The sequence below is a fragment of the Juglans microcarpa x Juglans regia genome, chromosome 8D (genome assembly GCF_004785595.1).
Source record: "Juglans microcarpa x Juglans regia isolate MS1-56 chromosome 8D, Jm3101_v1.0, whole genome shotgun sequence".
In the NCBI taxonomy this organism is placed as follows: domain Eukaryota; kingdom Viridiplantae; phylum Streptophyta; class Magnoliopsida; order Fagales; family Juglandaceae; genus Juglans; species Juglans microcarpa x Juglans regia.
Window position 1 is genome coordinate 15,947,507 of NC_054608.1, and position 18,886 is coordinate 15,966,392.

General features: G+C 39.3%; 2 protein-coding genes across 2 annotated transcripts; both read right to left on the minus strand.

The window, feature by feature from the left end:
* Positions 1-5,187: 5,187 nt before the first annotated feature.
* LOC121242711 (17.3 kDa class II heat shock protein-like) lies at positions 5,188-17,348 on the minus strand. The gene is made up of 2 exons (XM_041140646.1): positions 17,247-17,348; positions 5,188-5,873 (listed from the first exon to the last, which is right to left on the minus strand). Exons 1-2 carry the CDS (start codon positions 17,263-17,265, stop codon positions 5,419-5,421), a joined length of 474 nt encoding a protein of 157 aa, XP_040996580.1. The 5' UTR covers positions 17,266-17,348; the 3' UTR covers positions 5,188-5,418.
* On the minus strand, positions 16,541-17,265 carry LOC121242710 (17.9 kDa class II heat shock protein-like). The gene has a single exon (XM_041140645.1). The coding sequence runs from the start codon at positions 17,263-17,265 to the stop codon at positions 16,792-16,794; it is 474 nt and encodes a 157-aa protein (XP_040996579.1). The 3' UTR covers positions 16,541-16,791.
* Positions 17,349-18,886: the final 1,538 nt, after the last annotated feature.

The window sequence follows — 18,886 nt, forward strand, 5'->3', positions numbered from 1 at the left end:
TGTCTGATGATACTTGCAAAAGAGGTGTCCTAATCTTGCCTAGCTTGGTTCTCTTTTTTAGGAACCTTCTTTCTCCTGTACGTTCAAGTTGCTGTGGACAAGCTTGGTAGCCTGGTCGCGTGGGGGCGCCTGTCTGTCACGGCTTCTCTCTTGAATGCCTAAACTAGTCTTCCTATCCCCATTTATTCTCTTGCCGTCCGACTTCATCTCTCCTTTCCTTAGCTTAATGAGGGCTTGCAGGGTGTCCTCTTCATTGATGAAATTGTTGACTTTGTTCATAAATTCTCTCAAAGTTGATGGGCTCTTCCTCACCAACTCGGCCATGAATGGACTTTTGAGCCACACGCCTCCCAACAGGGCTGTTAAGGCAATTTTTTTCGTCTTGGTCGTCGGTAGTCAATCTTTTCTTGTTGATTGGGTGAGGTAAACTTTTAGGCTTTCTTCCTTTCTCTGCTTGATGGTCAAGCTTAGGCATAAACTGAGTTAGGAATTGCTTGGCTAATTCTTTGAAACTGCTAATTGAGCCAAGTCGCAATGCTCCAATCCAGCAACCTCTTGCCATACCTTTTAACGTTAATGGGAAGGTCCGACAGGCTATTTCTCTGAGAAAATTGTGGAGAGTCATCTATTGCTTTATAATGTTCTAGATGATCGACTGAATCGCGAGATCCATCGTACAATGTTTATCCCTCCGATACTTTGTGCTTCTCCTTCTATCTGCTCGTTGTGGCTTGGTAGCATGGCTTCGCTGAGTTCAATGCAACGACATTTCAACTCTTCATTCTCTCGTCGTAAGTCTTCCATTGCTTCCATAACCTTACTTAATTTCTCCTTGGTTTTTACAAGTTGCACTTCCATGTCTCCTTGCTTGAGAGTGCGTGGTGGTTGGCATGTGGAAATCACACTAGAGTTCAATGAGAAACTAAAATGATACCTTCAGTATCCCACAGATGGCACCACTGTTAAGGACGTGTTTCACAATCTACCAAAGTTGTCTACCTGCAACAAATAAAGATGGTGGCCTAGTGTGCCTGAGGCATCTCTGATGCCGAAGTAAGTGATACGTAGAATGAGTTACCACTAAGATTCTAGTTCAATGAGTCATTTTCTGCACTCACCACCTTCTTATTGTATATATGAATACCAATAAGTGATAAGTGATAAGTAGGTGCAGTAGATTATCAATAAATACCAATGATGGTTATCCCATTGGGTCTGATCTTCTCGTTACCCTTATCACCTTTTTCATTTGACATGATACTCATCCTAGAGATGTAGGGTTTATGCCAGTTTCCTGGATTAACTATCCATTTTGTTACATTTGGTGGTTACCAAATGGAGTCGTATTGGCCTTTAAGACCTACTCAACGACCTTGTTCTCACGATCTGTTGGGCTGGGCCTCTAGTTTGGACCCGTTCCTTATGAAAGACTATAAAGGTCCCTCCACTAATAAAATCAAATTCTCTCTATTTTTAATTTTCTTTTTTTTTACAATTTTCTATATTTGCAATTGTTTCATCCTCCTGAAGAGTCAATCTTTCAAAAAAATTATTATGACTTGAATTTGTGTGCGCGTGTATATATATATATGGCTTATATATATATATATATATATGGCTATAGGGCTGGACAAAGAAATGCATGCCCAACCCAATTTGATTTACCGATCCGACCCAACCCGTTTAAGTGTAAAAAGGGAAATGAAATACCCGAACCTGTTTTCTTTTTTAAACGGGTAATACCCGATACCCGATTTTAGTCTAAAACGAGGTCGTTTTTGGCCTTTCAAAGAAACACATCTCAGCCCTCAGGTTCCTCTTCTTTCTCCCACTTGATGCTCACTCTATCCCTTGCAGCGGCAACTCTCATCCAGCTTGCAGCTCACTCTCTCCACTGCAGCTAACTTTCATAGCTCTCACTCTCTCTCTCGCAACTCAAAATCAAAGTTAGCACATAGGTTTGTCGGTTTTTCATGATTAGAACAAAATATTGCCGTTTGGTTTGGATCTAGGATTTGGTGTTCTGGTGGCTGAATAGGCTACATTTTCTTACTTGTTTGCTCTTCATGGTTTATGCTCGCCCATTCTCGATTTATGCTTTGCTATTCGTAGTTTATGCTCTACTATTATTATTGTTATTATTATTATCATCATCATCATCATCATTGTCATTTGGTTAGGATCTCATGTTGGAAAACAAAATCGTACTCCCTTGCATGAGATTAGTTTGTGAGTTTGCTATTCGTGAGATTATAGGTGTTTGGATGGTTGAATGGATTATATATTGTTTGCTTGTTTGTGCTTGATGGTCTATGCTCTCCTGTTCTTTGTTTATGATATGCTATTCTCAGTTTGTACTCTGCTATTCATGGATCTATGTGTAAAATTACTGTTCTTTACTGTGTAGAACAATGTTGTCAGTAAAGTGAATGATGTTGGATGTCTGAATCATTTTATTCTTTTTAAGTAAGGTCTAAGTTCTGGCCTAATCTTAGCCTATATCAGATATCATTGTTCCGGATATATCTTTCTAAATACAGTGTAGGTGGAAGATATCAGTAAGGAGCCTATTCATTTCCCGTTTCTTTTATTTTGAAACTCATTATCTGAATCCTCTAGGATACGACTTCAGTGTGTATGGTTTAGGACCAACATTTTCTTTTAATGAGATCTTTTAGTGCACTGTTCCCCTTTTATTTCATGGGGTATATTGTTTCTTATGGATTATTTATGAGCTTTTCTTCTTGAGCTTGGGTAACCTATGCATAAAACGGGCTATTTCCATAAAGGTTTGTGCATAGACCTTCACATAAAGGTTTATGCACAAACAAATAGTGGTTTTTTTTCTCTTTTTTCTCTTTTTAGCAGACCATTAGAACTGCATTGGGTGATTGTGGTGAAACTGAGATGATTGTACCCCATGTGCTGTTTTGACATATGAAAAGCCTCTACCCGTCGAAACATCCCAAACCGTGGATATGGATTTTCTTTTGCAAGCCAAGGAATGCTTGGGCTTGACAGTCTTTGGGATGTTACAAGTTCGCCCTCCTATCACAAGAAGACGAGGCAAATCAGATGTATGACAATACTTTACGAGGATTGAAAATGTCGAGGATTGAAAATGAGCCCAAAGTCTCATGCGATTATTGTGGTAAGATTTTGTTATGTCATCCTAAAAAATAAGATACTTTATCTTTGAAATACCATAATCAAACATATAAAGCCTTTAATACTAGTTGATGACCTCCATTAATTATGACTCCCAAGATATAATAGAAGATGCCGAAAGCTACAAGTTAGAAATCCATAAGATTCATATTTAAAAATTATTTTCATATAATCCTTTCAATTAATTATATGTTTAAAATAATTTTTTTTTTTTTATGTGGAGATAACTTTAAAGAATATTTTGAATGAGGTCAATTGAAGATTACTTGAAGTACTTTTAGACCAAAACTAGCTAATCCAAGAGTAAGACCATTTTTGCTTGCTAATTGGTTAAGTCATTGATTGGATTATATAGTATTATAATATTATGCATTTGATCCTTGTTATTTATACTTCCAAGATAATTGATGCATAATTTTCTTTGTTATTTGCAGTTCGATTTTAAGTAATATGTGGTGATTGGTGATGATGAATTTCTATTGATTGCTGCTCCAATTGAAGAGGGCTTAGCTATGAATTTTCCTTGTGGATCTTTTGGGATTGATGTAACCAGGATATTGCTCTTTATGATGTAAGCAAGATAATGTTCTTTTTGGTATAACTAGGAAGTTGCCTTTAGTTGGATTGTTCTTTTTGGATGTAAACAGTTGTTAATTACAAACAGTGTCAAATGGAATGGTCTTTGTTTTTTTTACCAAGTTTTATTATTAGTATTTAGCTATGCTTTATTATGAAGGATATGTGGAGACACATCATGCACTCTTGGAGAGTTGAATGGACGTAGTTCACAAAAGGATACCAATAAAAATACCAATAAGCATGCAATCTTGAAGTGGTGCTGCAAATCACTTCCTCCATTCACTAACTATTCTCAAAAGTCTTGGAATTGAAAAGAAAATCAGATTCTAACAACGAGAAAAAAATACAAAACCATCTATTGAAAATACAATGAATCGTTAGACATTCGTTACAATATAAACTCCAATTACATTGAAATTTAGAAACAAATAAATTCTACAATTAATGGACAATCACAACCTCCTGCACAAAATCACAAAAGAATATTAAAACGGACCATTTCAATTCTTTTTGTATAAAATGGTAATCAAATTTTTCTAGATCATTAAAGAAAAAGGAGTTGAAATACTTGTTTCTTCCGAAAGATACGACCAAACAGAATGGCTCTAAATCGGGTCGGAATAATAATTTTCAAGTCGTATGCACGGTCCTAGTTATATATATATATATGTGGCTTATATATGACTTAAGTGACATAATTTAATTTAAAAGATAAATTTTAAAATTTATATTTTATAAATCAAGTCTTATGATTTGAATAATGTTGATAGTGTACTCTACATATTGACTTCAGAATATAATAATTCTTTATATATATATATATAATTTATATATATATGTATATGTATGTATGTATAATGTAATGAATATAATTATTATATGTAGCTTAGTTTTCTTTAAATATCGTTTAAATAGTGAGTTAAAATAAAAATTAAAAGTTGAATAAAATATTATTTTTAAAATTATTATTATTTTAAAATTTGAAAAAATTAAATTGATTATTATATTTTGTATAAAAATTTGATAAAATTATAATAATTAGATGAAAAAAAAAATTGAAAAAAATTGAGATCAAACGGGGCCTATCTTACTAGCCAACATGGCCGTCCCACCTAGCAAGGCTTATTGAAGCACGGTCGTTTCAAAGGAAATTTTTGTCCTTCAAATCATAAAGCACTTCTCAAGAAGATGGTGAAGAATTAGTGCAATTAATACTTGAATGTATCTTGTAAATTTTCACGCAACAAGATACTGCGACGAAAAGACTTAAAATTTGTGCTTGATGTTCCATTCACCCAAAATTTAAACCCAAAACCGAACCATTTCATAGAAGCAGTTAAACAATCGCATGAACCATTAAACAGAGCAGGCCCTGCATCTGAAGGAACTTAGTTGTTGGCATTGCCAAGGAAAAGAGGAAAACCAATTAAAAGATGAAGAGAACCAATAAAATGTGATATCAATATCAGAGTTTATATCACATTTTTCATTGGTAAGAACAGTTTTCTTAACACAAACCGAAGGCACAATGACAGGAAATCCTACGGATGATAAAAAACAAAATCCACTTGCAAGCAATGACAGAACAGACGCAAGACAAAACACTCGATTATTTTCATAATCCAACAAAAGGGCAACCCCCATCGAGTCACCCATGACCAACCACTGCGCTTATGCAATCTTAACCTCAATTTTCTTGGGCTTCTTGGGTTCTGGAGGCGGAAGCTTCTCCACAGTCACAGTCAGCACGCCGTCCTGGCAAACCGCGGAGATAGCATCTGTGTTGGCATTCTCAGGCAGCACAAACTTCCTCATGAAGTTGCCCACCCTCCTCTCCATCCTCACATACTTGGCTCCCTCTTTCTCCTCCTCCCGTCTCCTCTCGCCGCTTATCACAAGCACATTGTCTTCCTCTACCTGGACCTTGATATCCCCGGACTTGAGCCCCGGCATGTCGATGATGAACACGTAGGAGCTTGGGTACTCCTTGACATCGGCGGGAGTGGTAGCCATGGCCTTGGCGTCGCGCATGTAGGTGCGTGTAGGAGCGTTGAAGGACGACTTTTCGGTGTCATCGGCCAGGTCCATCATCTGCTGCAGGGTGGAGAACAGTGGAGAATCCACACCCATGATTCTGAGATCCATTTCTCTCTTCTAAGTTGGCTGGTTTCGTCACTCAAACACGAAATGCTAGACAAGTTTTTGGATAACTTCTGAAATGGAATTGATCGAATTTCTCTGAGAAAAAAGGTCAGGTGCTTCGGTGATTAATAGGTGCATCAGCGGGGAAGGTAGTGTTGGGGCGATGGAGAGAAGGGGAAAGTTCTAGAGGGAATTGACTGAGATTGGAAGTCTCCAGGAGGTTCCGTTGTATGAAGTCGCGTTGCGACTTGCGATTCCAGAATGACGTGGAAAGTTTTTTTTTTTTTGGTTCGAATTCTTGTTATCCACCATTTATGAGTATATTTTAAAGAAATAAAATGTTAAATGTATTTTAAAATAATTTACTTCTTTATACACGTGTAGAAAAATCATAAAATTTAGCTTTGAAAAAAAAATCATAAAATTTGAAACCACTAAGGTAGTTTCTCGGTCTCCTCTGCTCTCTGTAATTAGATATTAAGTTGAGTTGAAATGATAAAATATTATTTTTTAATGTTATTATTATTTTAAAATTTAAAAAAATTAAATTATTTATTATATTTTATATCAAAATTTAAAAAAATTATAATAATATATTAACATAAATTGAGAGAAGTTTAGTTACCAAACGAAGCCGAAACTCAAGAAACTGCTCCATGCAACAGATTCGACTCACTGGGTCATTTGCTGATCAAAAGTAAGTTTGTGGTAAACTGATCAAAAGTAGCCCGGGGCTCTCTAACAATAGTTTGATGCAAACTTCTCAATACTTTATTAGATTGTAGACTATTCTTTTTATAAAGAATACATTAGCATATAATAACAAACAGTTCTTTTATATATCACCGTAAAACGTAATCGTTGGAAAACCGACTGACCACGTTAGTGATTTGTTATTAAAAAAAAAAAAAAAAAAGATTAAAACAACCCGAAGGGAAATATAAAATTCTTTATTCATCTCCTTCTTATTGTTGTTCAACACCTAGAAGGCATCTGTTGAGGTAAGTTCATCTCCTATCCTCATCTCCTTCATCTTGCAGTTCAACACCTGGATTTATCTCTATTACCTCCATTAATGGAGGATAGACTTAGAAGGAGATGAATAATATTAAAAAAAAAAATAAAGATAAAAACAACCTGAAGGGAAATATAAAATTCTTTATTCATCTCCTTCTTCTTGTTGTTCAACACCTAGGAGGAATTTGTTGAGGTAAGTTCATCTCCTATCCTCATCTCCTTCATCTTCTTGTTCAACACCTGGGTTTAACTCTATTACCTCCATTAATGGAGGATAGACTTAGAAGGAGATGAACAACATTCATCAATTTGAGAGAGTGTCGTCGCCGTGGCTAGCCGAATCTATACCGGTTGTCATCGTCATGGGTAGCCGAATCTTTTGAAGGTGGTCGTCATGGGTAGCCGAATCTCCACTGGGCAACACCTCAACATACAGAGTAAGGCTCAATTCCAAGCTTGCTTTCGTCAAACACCGTCTCCATAGTATATCCATTTCACCACCATTTTAGATAACATATCCTGATCTCAGTAAATCACTTCATCAAAAATAAAAACCAGAACAAAAAGTAAAGAAAATGCAAGAGATAAAAATGTAAAGAAAAATGCCTATTTGCACTTGGCCACGCGGGATGCAATGTCCCTGCAGTTTCCCTGGCCGGTTGCAAATAGATTTTTTCAATAACAAATTTCAAATACTGATTATAGAAACTGACTCCCAAATTGACACTATAGTAGTATGAACTAATACTGACTCCAAAACTAAGATTGGGTTTGTTTGAAAACATAACAGTTTTTTATACTATTTCATTATTATTTATAAATTATTTTATTACTATTCTCACTATTCACATATCATCTAAGATATCTTTAAATTCCTTTTGGATAGTGAGATAAGATGAAATGAGATGGTTTTAGATGAAACTTAAAAATTGAATAAAATATTGTTAAAATATTATTTTTTAATATTATTATTATTTTAAAATTTGAAAAAACTGAATTATTTTTGTGTGAAAATTAGAAAAAGTTGTAATGATGAAATGAGATAAAATTAGATCAGATGAAACTGTTTTTATATCCAAAAAATCTTGAAAAAGTATTAATTAAAGAGTCGTGTTATACAGAAATTTTATACTCTGTACAAAAATTATATTTTTTTATCTTCATTTTTCATTTTATATTTTGAAGATAAAATAATAAAATTATATATTTTTATATAGTATACAAGAAAAAAAATTTCTTAATTAAAAGTTTCAAGCGATTGCAACTCTTTTAAATAATAAACACCACCCAGATAATATTAGATAATGTTTACATTTGACTTAAATGTCTTTTCCTAAACTTCTATTGCTACTAGGCACCAAAATTTTCCGCCAGTTCCGACCCCAAATAACTGAACCGGATATTGAATTGTTTCTAATGCGAGCCAAAAGGCATTTCATAAAGACCTACAGAACATTAGAATTCAAGATTTATGATTGCCGACAGTGCTCCCCGATCATCCACTCCAACGGCTGAATCCTACATAGGGAGCTTGATTACTGTGATTTCCAAGAGCGAGATCAGATGCAAGGGGGAACTCCACATCATTATGTTATGGTTCTCCTTGTAATCTAGTGTAACTTTGTTAGGGTTCCGTAAGGGAAGGATAGAAGAGGGCGAAGGGATGACACTGTGAAAGGGAAGAAGCTTCGGGACTTAGGGGAACTGAAGTAAAAGTGAAAGTGAAAATGAAAGTGAAAGTGAAGTGAAGGGAATAAGAGGAACTCTATATGCACCGTTTGCTACAAGACTGAAACGCACTGTTTGGGAAGAGACTTGGAGCGCACCGTTCTTCCACGCACCGTTTTGGAAGAAGACTTGTAGTTTAGTAATCAAGCAGCAGTACCGTTTAATGCTTTTTATTATCATTTTCATTTGCTTTGTATTTGCTTTTTGTTAGAATAAGAGACACGTGTAAGCAGCTTAGGTGATGAGTTTGTTAGGCTGCAGAGTATGTAATCCGTAGTGGGATGTGGAAGGAATCATCTGGAAATATTTGAAAGAATTGTCCTTTGTTTTGGAGGTTAAGGGATCGCTCGAAGTACCCTAATGGCTCACTGATTTTCTCAGTGCCTTTATCAAACAGTTTGTCTGCATCTTCCTTTCCACCCATATTACATTCTGTTTTCTTCATTTCTCCACTACACTCACACACGAAACAGTATCCTTACAAACTTACGGTAGATTGTGGTATTATAATGAAAGTTGGGCTTTGTTGTAATGAGATGAAGCAGCTGTAGACAAAAAAATAAGTGAATGTAGAAGAATAAAATTGCAGGAAAGCTGTTTGATAGAAATACTCATAGAGTCATATGTATTAAAAAGGAAGGCTTCGAGGGCTTCCAAACCTCCATACACAGATCAGTTTCTTCACAAAGATTCAGAATAATTCCCACTCCCTTCCATCCGTTCCTTATGCTACTACAGAATAACAACCCATCCAATACAAGAGTGACACGTACACAGCTGCAACTAACAAATAAAAGATATCCAAAAACAATTCCAGCAGTAATTTCATCTGATGCAAAACGGTACGTTAGCATTACTTTATTTATACTGTGCATTTAAGTAAAATCTAAAACGGTGTGCAGAGATCTCCTTCTTCATGCCATGACTTCCCCTTTTCTTCACTTCATTTCTTCTTTCACTTCATTATTCTTCAAACAACTCTGCTCCCGACCGCAAGCTGCCCTTCCCATGCCCCTTCCACTCCATCTCTCAAGAGGCCATAACAATCTCTCCCCCTTAAAGAACCTTGCCCACAAGGTGTGGGTAAAGATCTTGCATTTTTTTCAACCCCTCCCAACTATTATTTTCAGCCGCTGCTCCAACCCATTTAATGAGCACCTCCGTGATGGCTCGGTGACCCAACTTCCTCACACGACGGTCTAAGATGACTTCGGATTCAGGCTGTATTTCTCCCTGAGTGTTGACTGGTGGCAAGGAAGGTAGTGCACTGATCTGGGTTCCAAGTTTCCTTTAAGATAGGAAACATGGAACACTGGGTGAATACGGGCGTCGGCTGGCAAATCAAGGCGATAAGCCACCTTACCCAAGCGCTGAACTACCCTAAAAGGGCCATAGAACCTCAGTGACAGCTTCAAGTTGTGGCGGGCTGCGACGGATTTCTGCCTATAGGGCTGTAAGCGGAGGTAAACCCAGTCCCCTTCCTCAAATTTCCTTTCCGTCCTCTTTTTATCTGCATAAAGTTTCATTCTTTGTTGTGCAAACTCTAGATTAGCCTTGAGTAGCGTAGTGATCTGTTCCCTGGTTCTGAGTTGTTGGTCCACTACATCTATGGTAGCTGTCCGTGGCACGTAGGTAGTTAACTTTGGAGGGGGGTACTCGTACAATGCCTCAAATGGGGACATTTTGCTTGAGGTGTGGTATGATGTGTTGTACCACCACTCAACCATGAATAACCATTGGGCCCAACTTCTGGGCTTCAACCCGGCATAGCATCTTAGATAGCCCTCTAAACTCTTGTTCAGGGCCTCGGTTTGGTTGTCAATCTCCGGGTGGTAGGCTGAACTAAATTTCAGAGTCGACCCTTGCAACTCAAACAAGTTCTTCCAAAAAGAACTTAAAAAAATTGGGTCTCTGTCTGAGACTATGGCCTTGGGCAAGCCATGTAATTTGAACACCTCCTTTAAGAAAATCTGAGCCACAGTCGAGGCTATGTATGGGTGAGCAAAGGCCACAAAATGGCCATACTTCGCCTACCTGTCCACCACCACTAATATCACACTGACTCCTTGTGAAACTGGCAGGCCCTCTATGAAATCTAGAGAAATTCCTTCCCAAGCCCTCTCGGGAATAGGTAGTGGTTGGAGGAGGCCGGGAGGGTGTACAGTTTCAGCCTTATTGACTTGGCAAATATCACACTTACGCACCACCCTCTTAATGTCTTTTTTCATACCCTTTCACCAAAAATCCCTTTTTGCCCTCATATAAGTCTTAAGGTACCTAGAATGTCCTGCTTGGGGATCCTCATGAAGGAACTTCAGCACCTTCCCCTTAAATGGGGACTATTGGTCAATCATCACCCTCCCTTTTTTTAGTATAACACCTTGCTGGAGAGTAACTCCCTTAGGCATTTCCTCCTTAGCCTGGTACTTGGACAGAATCTGCTGTAAATCAGTAGAGGAGTCGTAACTCTCTTTTAACTCATCAATCCAACTTGGGGTAGGAAACATAATGAGGGCCAACATCACTTCTGAACCTTCTGCACTGCCCTCGGCTTCATGCTTTCTAGAGAGGGCGTCAGCCACCTTGTTTTCTTTACCCACCTTATACTCGATTCGAAAATTGTACTCCTTTAGTTTGGTAATCCACTTTTGCTGGGCTGTAGTTCCTATTTTCTGTTCTAGTAAAAATTTAAGGGCCTGCTGGTCCGTCTTGATGATGAATGCTTGGCCCAACAAATAAGGCCGCCATTTGTGAACTGCTGTTACCAGGCCCAACAGCTCTTCTTCATAGGTGGATAGGTCCAGCGCCTTCCCCTTTAAAGCCTTACTCAGGAAGGCTATTGGCTGTCCACGCTGCATCAAAACAGCCCCTATTCCACGCCCACTAGCATCGCATTCAAGAGTAAAGACCTGAGAAAAGTCTAGTAGTTTGAGAACTAGGGGTGTTGTTACTTCAGTTTTCAGCTCTTGAAAGGCCCTAGCAGCTTGCTCATCCCACACAAATGAATTCTTCTTTAAGAGACTTGTTAATGGGGCTGCAATGAGCCCATACCCGCGTATAAACTTGTGATAATATCTGGTTAGGCCCAAAAATCCTCGTAAGGACTTAGTATTCTTAGGAGTTAGGGTCTTCCTTAACTCCCTTTCCAATCACAATATGGCCCAAGTACTCCACCTCTCTCACCCCAAAGTGACATTTAGACCTCTTGGCAAACAATTTATGGAGTGACAGAATGTCCAGCACCTATTTAACATGCCCAATGTGCTCTTCCTAGCTGCGGCTATAAACTAGGATGTCGTCAAAAAATACCAAGACAAACTTTCGTGAAAAAGGTTTAAAAATTGTATTCATCGGCCCCTGAAATGTGGAGGGGGCGTTGGTAGGCCCAAAGGGCATGACCAAGAATTCATAGTGGCCTTCGTGAGTACGGAAGGCCGTTTTAGGGATATCCTCCGGCACCACTCGAATTTGATGGTACCCCGACCGTAAATCCAGCTTTGAGAACACTTCCAACCCATGTAATTCATCTAGGAATTCATCAATGACTAGAATAGGAAACTTGTCTTTAATTGTTTCCTGGTTCAAAGCCCGATAATCCACGCATAAGCGCCAACTACCATTTGATTTTCTTACCAAAAGGACAGGGGATGAAAAAGGGCTGGAACTGGTCCTTATCACCCCTGTTTTCAGAAGCTCCATCACTACCATTTCAATTTATGTCTTCTAATAATAAGGGTATCTTTAGGGGCGAGTAGAAATTGGGCTGGTACCTTCCTTCAACACAATTTTATGATCTTGATCCCTCCTAGGAGGAAGCCGCACGAGTTCTTGGAAGATTGGTGCATACTCAAGTAACAGCTGGTCCATTTCTGGGCATGTGGTGCTGCTGTTCTGCTGTGATTCTTGGGACACCAATTGCAGTAGAATAGCCTTACCCTTGGTGAATGTGTTCATGGCCATGTTATTTTCCTCCACAAAGGAAGTACCAGTTTGTTTCAGCCCATGTAAGTCTACAAGTAAGCCTTCCACCCGAAAAGACATTTGTAAATTTGAGAAATCCCATGTGATGGGACCCAAGGTTTCAAGCCATTGGACCCCTAGGACAGCATCACAGCTCGCTAGAGGTAAGACACAATAAGATGGGTTGAACAGAAACCCCTGAATTTTAGTCATGACATTGCTACAGCTACCTTGGCTATGTATGACAGCCCCGTTCGCTACCTTTACTTTTAACTGTTCACCCCTAGTTAATGGTATATAATTCTTCCTAACAATAGAAGGGTTAAGGAAATTTTGGGTACTTCCCGAATCCACCAATATCACAGCCATACCACTTCCAATTTTGGCATATAACCGCATAGTACTATGACAAGGTGTACCAGTTAAAGCATTAAAAGAAATTTCAGGTGTACCTTCGGATAACAGTGTAAGAGCCACCTCGCTGGAGTCAAAAAATAATTCATCACTCTTGTCCTCCTGTTCATTCTCCCCTGCTATCATTAAGTAAACCCTCGGGCTCTTGCACGTGTGGTTTGGATTCCACTTCTCATCACAATGGAAGCATAAACCCCGCTTCCTCTTCTCATCCATCTGAGTAGAGTATACTTTCTTAGGTTGGGGTGAATACTTCTGAAATTTTGGGGCACTATCAGTGTGTGGGTTGGGCATGTAACTTTTTTCTATGGTTGAATACATGTGGTTTTTGACTTCCTGAATTTCCAGCTTGAGAGAAACTCCTTTCCCCCCACCCTTTTGTGGACTTTTTGATACTAACCAGGTACTCTTCTTGGATTTTTGCCAGGCTAAAGGCAGCCCCAAGATTCAACAGGTTCAGCATCTTAATGGGCAGTCGAATTTCATCTTTCAAGCCACTTAAAAAGTAGCTCAGCTTGTGTGAGTCCGTAAGGCTACTCAACCGATTGGTCAATGTTTCAAATTGAGCCGTGTAAGCCGCCACTATGGTGGTTTGTTTGAGCCTTGTAAGTGCTTCCATCGGGTCATCGTAAGCTGTAGGACCAAAGCGAGTCAGCAATGCTCTGGTAAATGTCTCCCATGAATTAATTTGTCCACTGTCAAAAGCCCACTGGTACCATGGTAAGGCCTCTCCAACCATGTGATAGGAAGATATTAGAAATCGCTGGGCTGGTGGTATTTGGTGAAAGTTGAAGTAATGGTTGGCCTTAAAAATCCATCCAACCGGGTCCTCACCGGAAAAGTGGGGAAAATCCAACTTAACTCCTCTATTGGGGTTCCTTCGATGCTCATGAGGATCCATTTCCATCTCCACATTGTTCTCCCTTTGCTGATTAGTAGCTATGCCACGGACTAGTGCTGTGAGTTGAACAACTTCCTCATGAAGAGCTTGGAAACATGCATCTTGGGCGTCATGTCTGCGATCTTGAGCATCCTGCCTGAGGACAAGCTCCTGATGTTTGGTTCTAGTGTTATCAGCCATGGAGGATTGGTGCTTTGATTACCACTTGTTATGGTTCTCCTTGTAATCTAGTGTAACTTACGGTAGATTGTGGTATTATAATGAAAGTTGGGCTCTGTTGTAATGAGATGAAGCTGTTGCAGAAAAAAAAACAAGTGAATGCGGAAGAATAAAATTGCAGGAAAGCTGTTTGATAGAAATACTCATAAAGTCATATATATTGGAAAGGAAGGCTTCGAGGGCTTCCAAACCTCCATACACAGATCAGTTTCTTCACAAAGATTCAGAATAATTCCCACTCCCTTCCATCCATTCCTTATGCTACTGCAGAATAACAACCCACCCAATACAAAAGTGACACGTACACAAACTACAACTAACAAATAAAAGATACCCAAAAACAATTCTAGCGGTAATTTCATCTGATGCAAAATGGTACGTTAAGCATTACTTTATTTATACTGTGCATTTAAGTAAAATTCTAAACGGTGCGCAGAGATCTCCTTCTTCATGCCACGACTTCCCCTTTTCTTCACTTCATTTCTTCTTTCACTTCATAATTCTTCAGATAACTCTCTGCTCCCGACCGCAAGCTGCCCTTCCCATGCCCCTTCCACTCCATCTCTCAAGAGGCCATAACACATTAACACTCAAGATCACTCCAATATTGAAATTGATGTTAGTGATGTCTTGTTACACGGTCTGGACAACTCTACGCTATAGAGGCTTGGTGACGGGTTCCTACTAAAACGAACAAGGGGGAGATCGAGATTCGTGATACTTCCACGTTCAAGTCAATTTCGATGAGAGAGATGAAGAGAGAAGTGCCAACCCCCTCACTGGTCGTGTGAGAAGTTTATTTATACATGTTTGTCTGACCTACATTGTAGTGGTCGTGTTGCTCTGTACGAGATCTAGTGTCCCTATCGTTTACCTGCCGCGTCGCTGACCACTCAGGCCTGATAGTGATTGTTCCCGACACCAGGATTCATGTTGTGCATATCAAGCCCTGGGACGCATTAAATGCCGTATGGCTTCTTTTCAAAGCCGCCTCCATTTGTGGTGTGGCCTTTAGTCGGTATAGAGGCTTGGTGACAGGTTCCTACTAAGACAAACAAGTGGGAGTTCAGGATCGATGATACTTTCACGTTCAAGTCAATTTCAATGAGAGAGATGAAGAGAGAATATTTTAACCAGAGTGATGGCATCAATGTATGTAAGTGCCAACCCCCTCACTGGTCGTGTGAGAAGTTTACTTATACATGTTTGTCTGACCTACATGATAGTGGTCGTGTTGCTCTGTATGGGATCTAGTGTCCCTATCGTTTACCTGCCGCATCCTTGACCACTCAAACCTGATAGTGATGTTCCCGACACCAGGCTTCATGTTGTGCATATCGAACCCCAAGATACATTAAATGCGATATGATTTCTTTTCACAGTCTACTCCATCTGTAGTGTGGCCTTCAATCAGACATCCTTATCTAAAATTCGCATTGTAGCATTCCGAGCCCCATGATGTATTAAATGCAACAGACCTCCTTTACGACTCTATTTCATTAATGCAGCATAACCTTAGCCTGACATCCTCACCTTTTTTCACACTCTTGGATCTCGAGATTATGGGTCACAAGATGTTCCTGTTTGTTAGACAATCGCAATGTCACTCTCCCTCCACTTACTCTCTCCCTCCTCTTACTCTTATGTTGGTGTACCTTATTAAGCTACTGCTTTTTTTGAGCTTCCTAGATTGGGCCATATCCTTAGACTCAGGCTTGGCCCAGTTTCTTTTTCTACAGTCTACTTCTCCATCCTTTTCTTCTCAAGCTCCTTTTTTTTTTTTCTTTTTTTTTAATTTCTTTTTTGGGCAGCAATCCATTTTTCCAAGGTCGAGACTAGACATGGGAGCAGCACCTAATTTCTATCTTTCGCTTTCTTTTTTTTTTCTAATTTCCTGTGTTGCGGAAATCAAAAGGAAAAGGAAAGAACCTATTTCAGATCGGAACCAGTTCGGAAATCCTTTTCCCGAAAGATCTTGTGCTGGAAAATTTACGAACAAACTGCTATTCGGGTTTGGAAAATCATTTCGGCCCGTTCAAAATCGTATCGAGTTGGAAGTATTCCGATCCGTTCGGGCCAGGTGATCAGCGCTGCCCTTGCTGACTGTAGTTGTAAAAGATGCACTCAATGTTTAAAATCAGTGATCTGAATGGAGCATAGACCATGAGCTCCTTTAAAAAACATCATGGTCGATTCTTGGGTCTAATTATTATCGAAGTGAAGAACGATGCCTGTATAGCCATCTACTTAAGAACTTGATTTTGTCATCTGTTGGATGAATGCTAGACGTTGCGTTCACCCAAAAATGGTACAGAAGCTGTCAAACATTATAAACTTAAGAACAGAGAGCAGCCGCTGTTTCTGAAGAAATTAGGTCGTTGGCACTACAAGAAAAAGAGGACAATGATTCGAAAATTGAAACATCCAGAAGATAAAAATGCTGTTTATATCATAATAGCACATGCATCATTTGTAAGAACTGTTTTCTACCAACAAACCGTAGGCATAATAACTTGAAATCCTACATATGACAGAAAATCCACTTGCAAACAAAGACAGAACACACGAAAGACACAAAATACTCGATTATTACCATGATCCGACCAAATCCACAACACAGTCACAGCCTAATCTTGTCACCCATCCCACCGACTACTGCGCGCTTATGCAATCTTAACCTCAATTGTCTTGGGCTTCTTGGGTTCTGGAGGCGGAAGCTTCTCCACAGTCACAGTCAGCACGCCGTCCTGGCAAACCGCGGAGATAGCATCTGTGTTGGCATTCTCAGGCAGCACAAACTTCCTCATAAATTTCCCGATCCTCCTCTCCATCCTCACGTACTTAGCCCCCTCTTTCTCCTCATCTCGTTTCCTCTCGCCGCTAATCACCAGCACATTGTCGTCCTCTACCTGGACCTTGATGTCCCCAGACTTGAGCCCGGGCATGTCGATGATGAAGACGTAGGAAGTTGGATAATCCTTGACATCGGCGGGAGTGGCAGCCATGGCCTTGGCGTCGCGCACGTAGGTACGGGTGGGAGCGTTAAAGGAAGACTTGTCAGTGTCATCGGTCTGGTCTATCATCTGTTGAAGAGTGGAGAACAGTGGAGAATCCAGACCCATGATTCTGAGATCCATTTCACTCTTACGAGTAGGTTAGTCTCGTTGCTGACGCGAAATGCTAGAAAACTTTCTTGGAAACTTCTGGAATGGGATTGTTCGATTTCCTCTGAGAAAAAAGGGGGAGGTGCTTCTGGGAATTTATAGGAGCACTGGGAAGGCAGGCAGTACCGGGGCAATGGATTGAAGAGGAAAGTTCTAGAGGGACATTGAAGAAACTGGGAGGCTCCAGGAGGTTCCATTGTTCGAATTCCCCGTGCAATTCCAGAATTATCTGGAAGGTATCATAAGATATATTTAAAAGGAATTATCCGGAAGGTAATATTTCAAAAAATATTATTTTATTGATAAGTTGTAAATAAAATGTAATTAGGCGGTAAGGCTATGATTACTCTAAAGAAAAACCGCTTCTAACAATGTTTTGGCTCTAATTTACCCATTTGCCCTTTTCTTCTCATATTTTATCCGAATTCTTTCTTTTGCAGCATGTATGGCCACGTGTCTCCCTTTTGGACCTTGATCTGAGTAAGAGCTAAAAAAAAAAAAACAGCTCAAATCTTTCGAGAACATAGTAAGTTTTAGAAGATGTACTTAATTAAAATTTATAAAAATGTTATAATTTATTAAAATTATAATAGATAAAACATCACTTGAAATAATTATTTAAATAGTGAGTTGAAATGAAATGAATTGAGATAAAAATTAAATAAAATATTATTTTTTAATATTTTTATTATTTTAACATTTTAAAAATTGAATCTTTTATTATATTTTATTAAAAATTTTAAAAAAAATTATAATGATGAGATTAAAATAAAATAAAATATTTCTTACATCCAAAACTAGAGTACTCTTGCGATTAAATAATTTCTTAAAATTTATTCTCGAAAAAGTATTAGCATCAGCCTACTGTTTGGGATCATCCAAAACACACTAGTAAAATGACTAAAAACATTCCCAATAAAACCTACTTCCCTCTCATTTCAAATTTCATTTTTACTTTCTCTCCTCACCACCCGTGTCGCTCAAGGCCTCTCCTTCTCACCCATCCTCGGGCATCGACTGTCGAGGTGGTGGCAACTATCAAGGTGCCGTCGACTGTCAAGATGGTGGCCGACAGTGCAGATTTGGCCATTTTCCAGGGAGAGAGAAATGGTCGGTGTGGGTTGAGGAAGGAGGGTATTGTCAAGGGGTGGACGTCCGGCGTGCTCGTGGGCGGTGACACCCGGCTGTAGGTGGCGGAATGTGAGCCGCAACGTGGGTGCGTGGGGTTGAGCTACAGGCGTGCGGAGGAGCTACGGGCCTCGGGCCAAGGGAGAAGGACGGGTTCGGTGATGGTGGTCGGTGACTGCAGTGGGAGGCCAGGCCAAATCAGTGGCAATGGTGGATATGGGTTGTGACGAAGACACGGGTGAAAAGAGAGAAACGAGAATGAAAGGGAGAAATGGGTGAGAAGAGAGACGAATTCTCAGAAAAAAAAAAAATAAATAAAAAGAAGGAGAAGAAGATGGTTAAATCGTAAGATGTACAAATAAACTGTGAACAAGGACTGACGTAACATTTGTCTTTATTCTCTCCCTTAAAAAGGAAATCGTTCAAGTTTGCCACCCACTCGGGGCTAATCTCTTTAATATTTGTA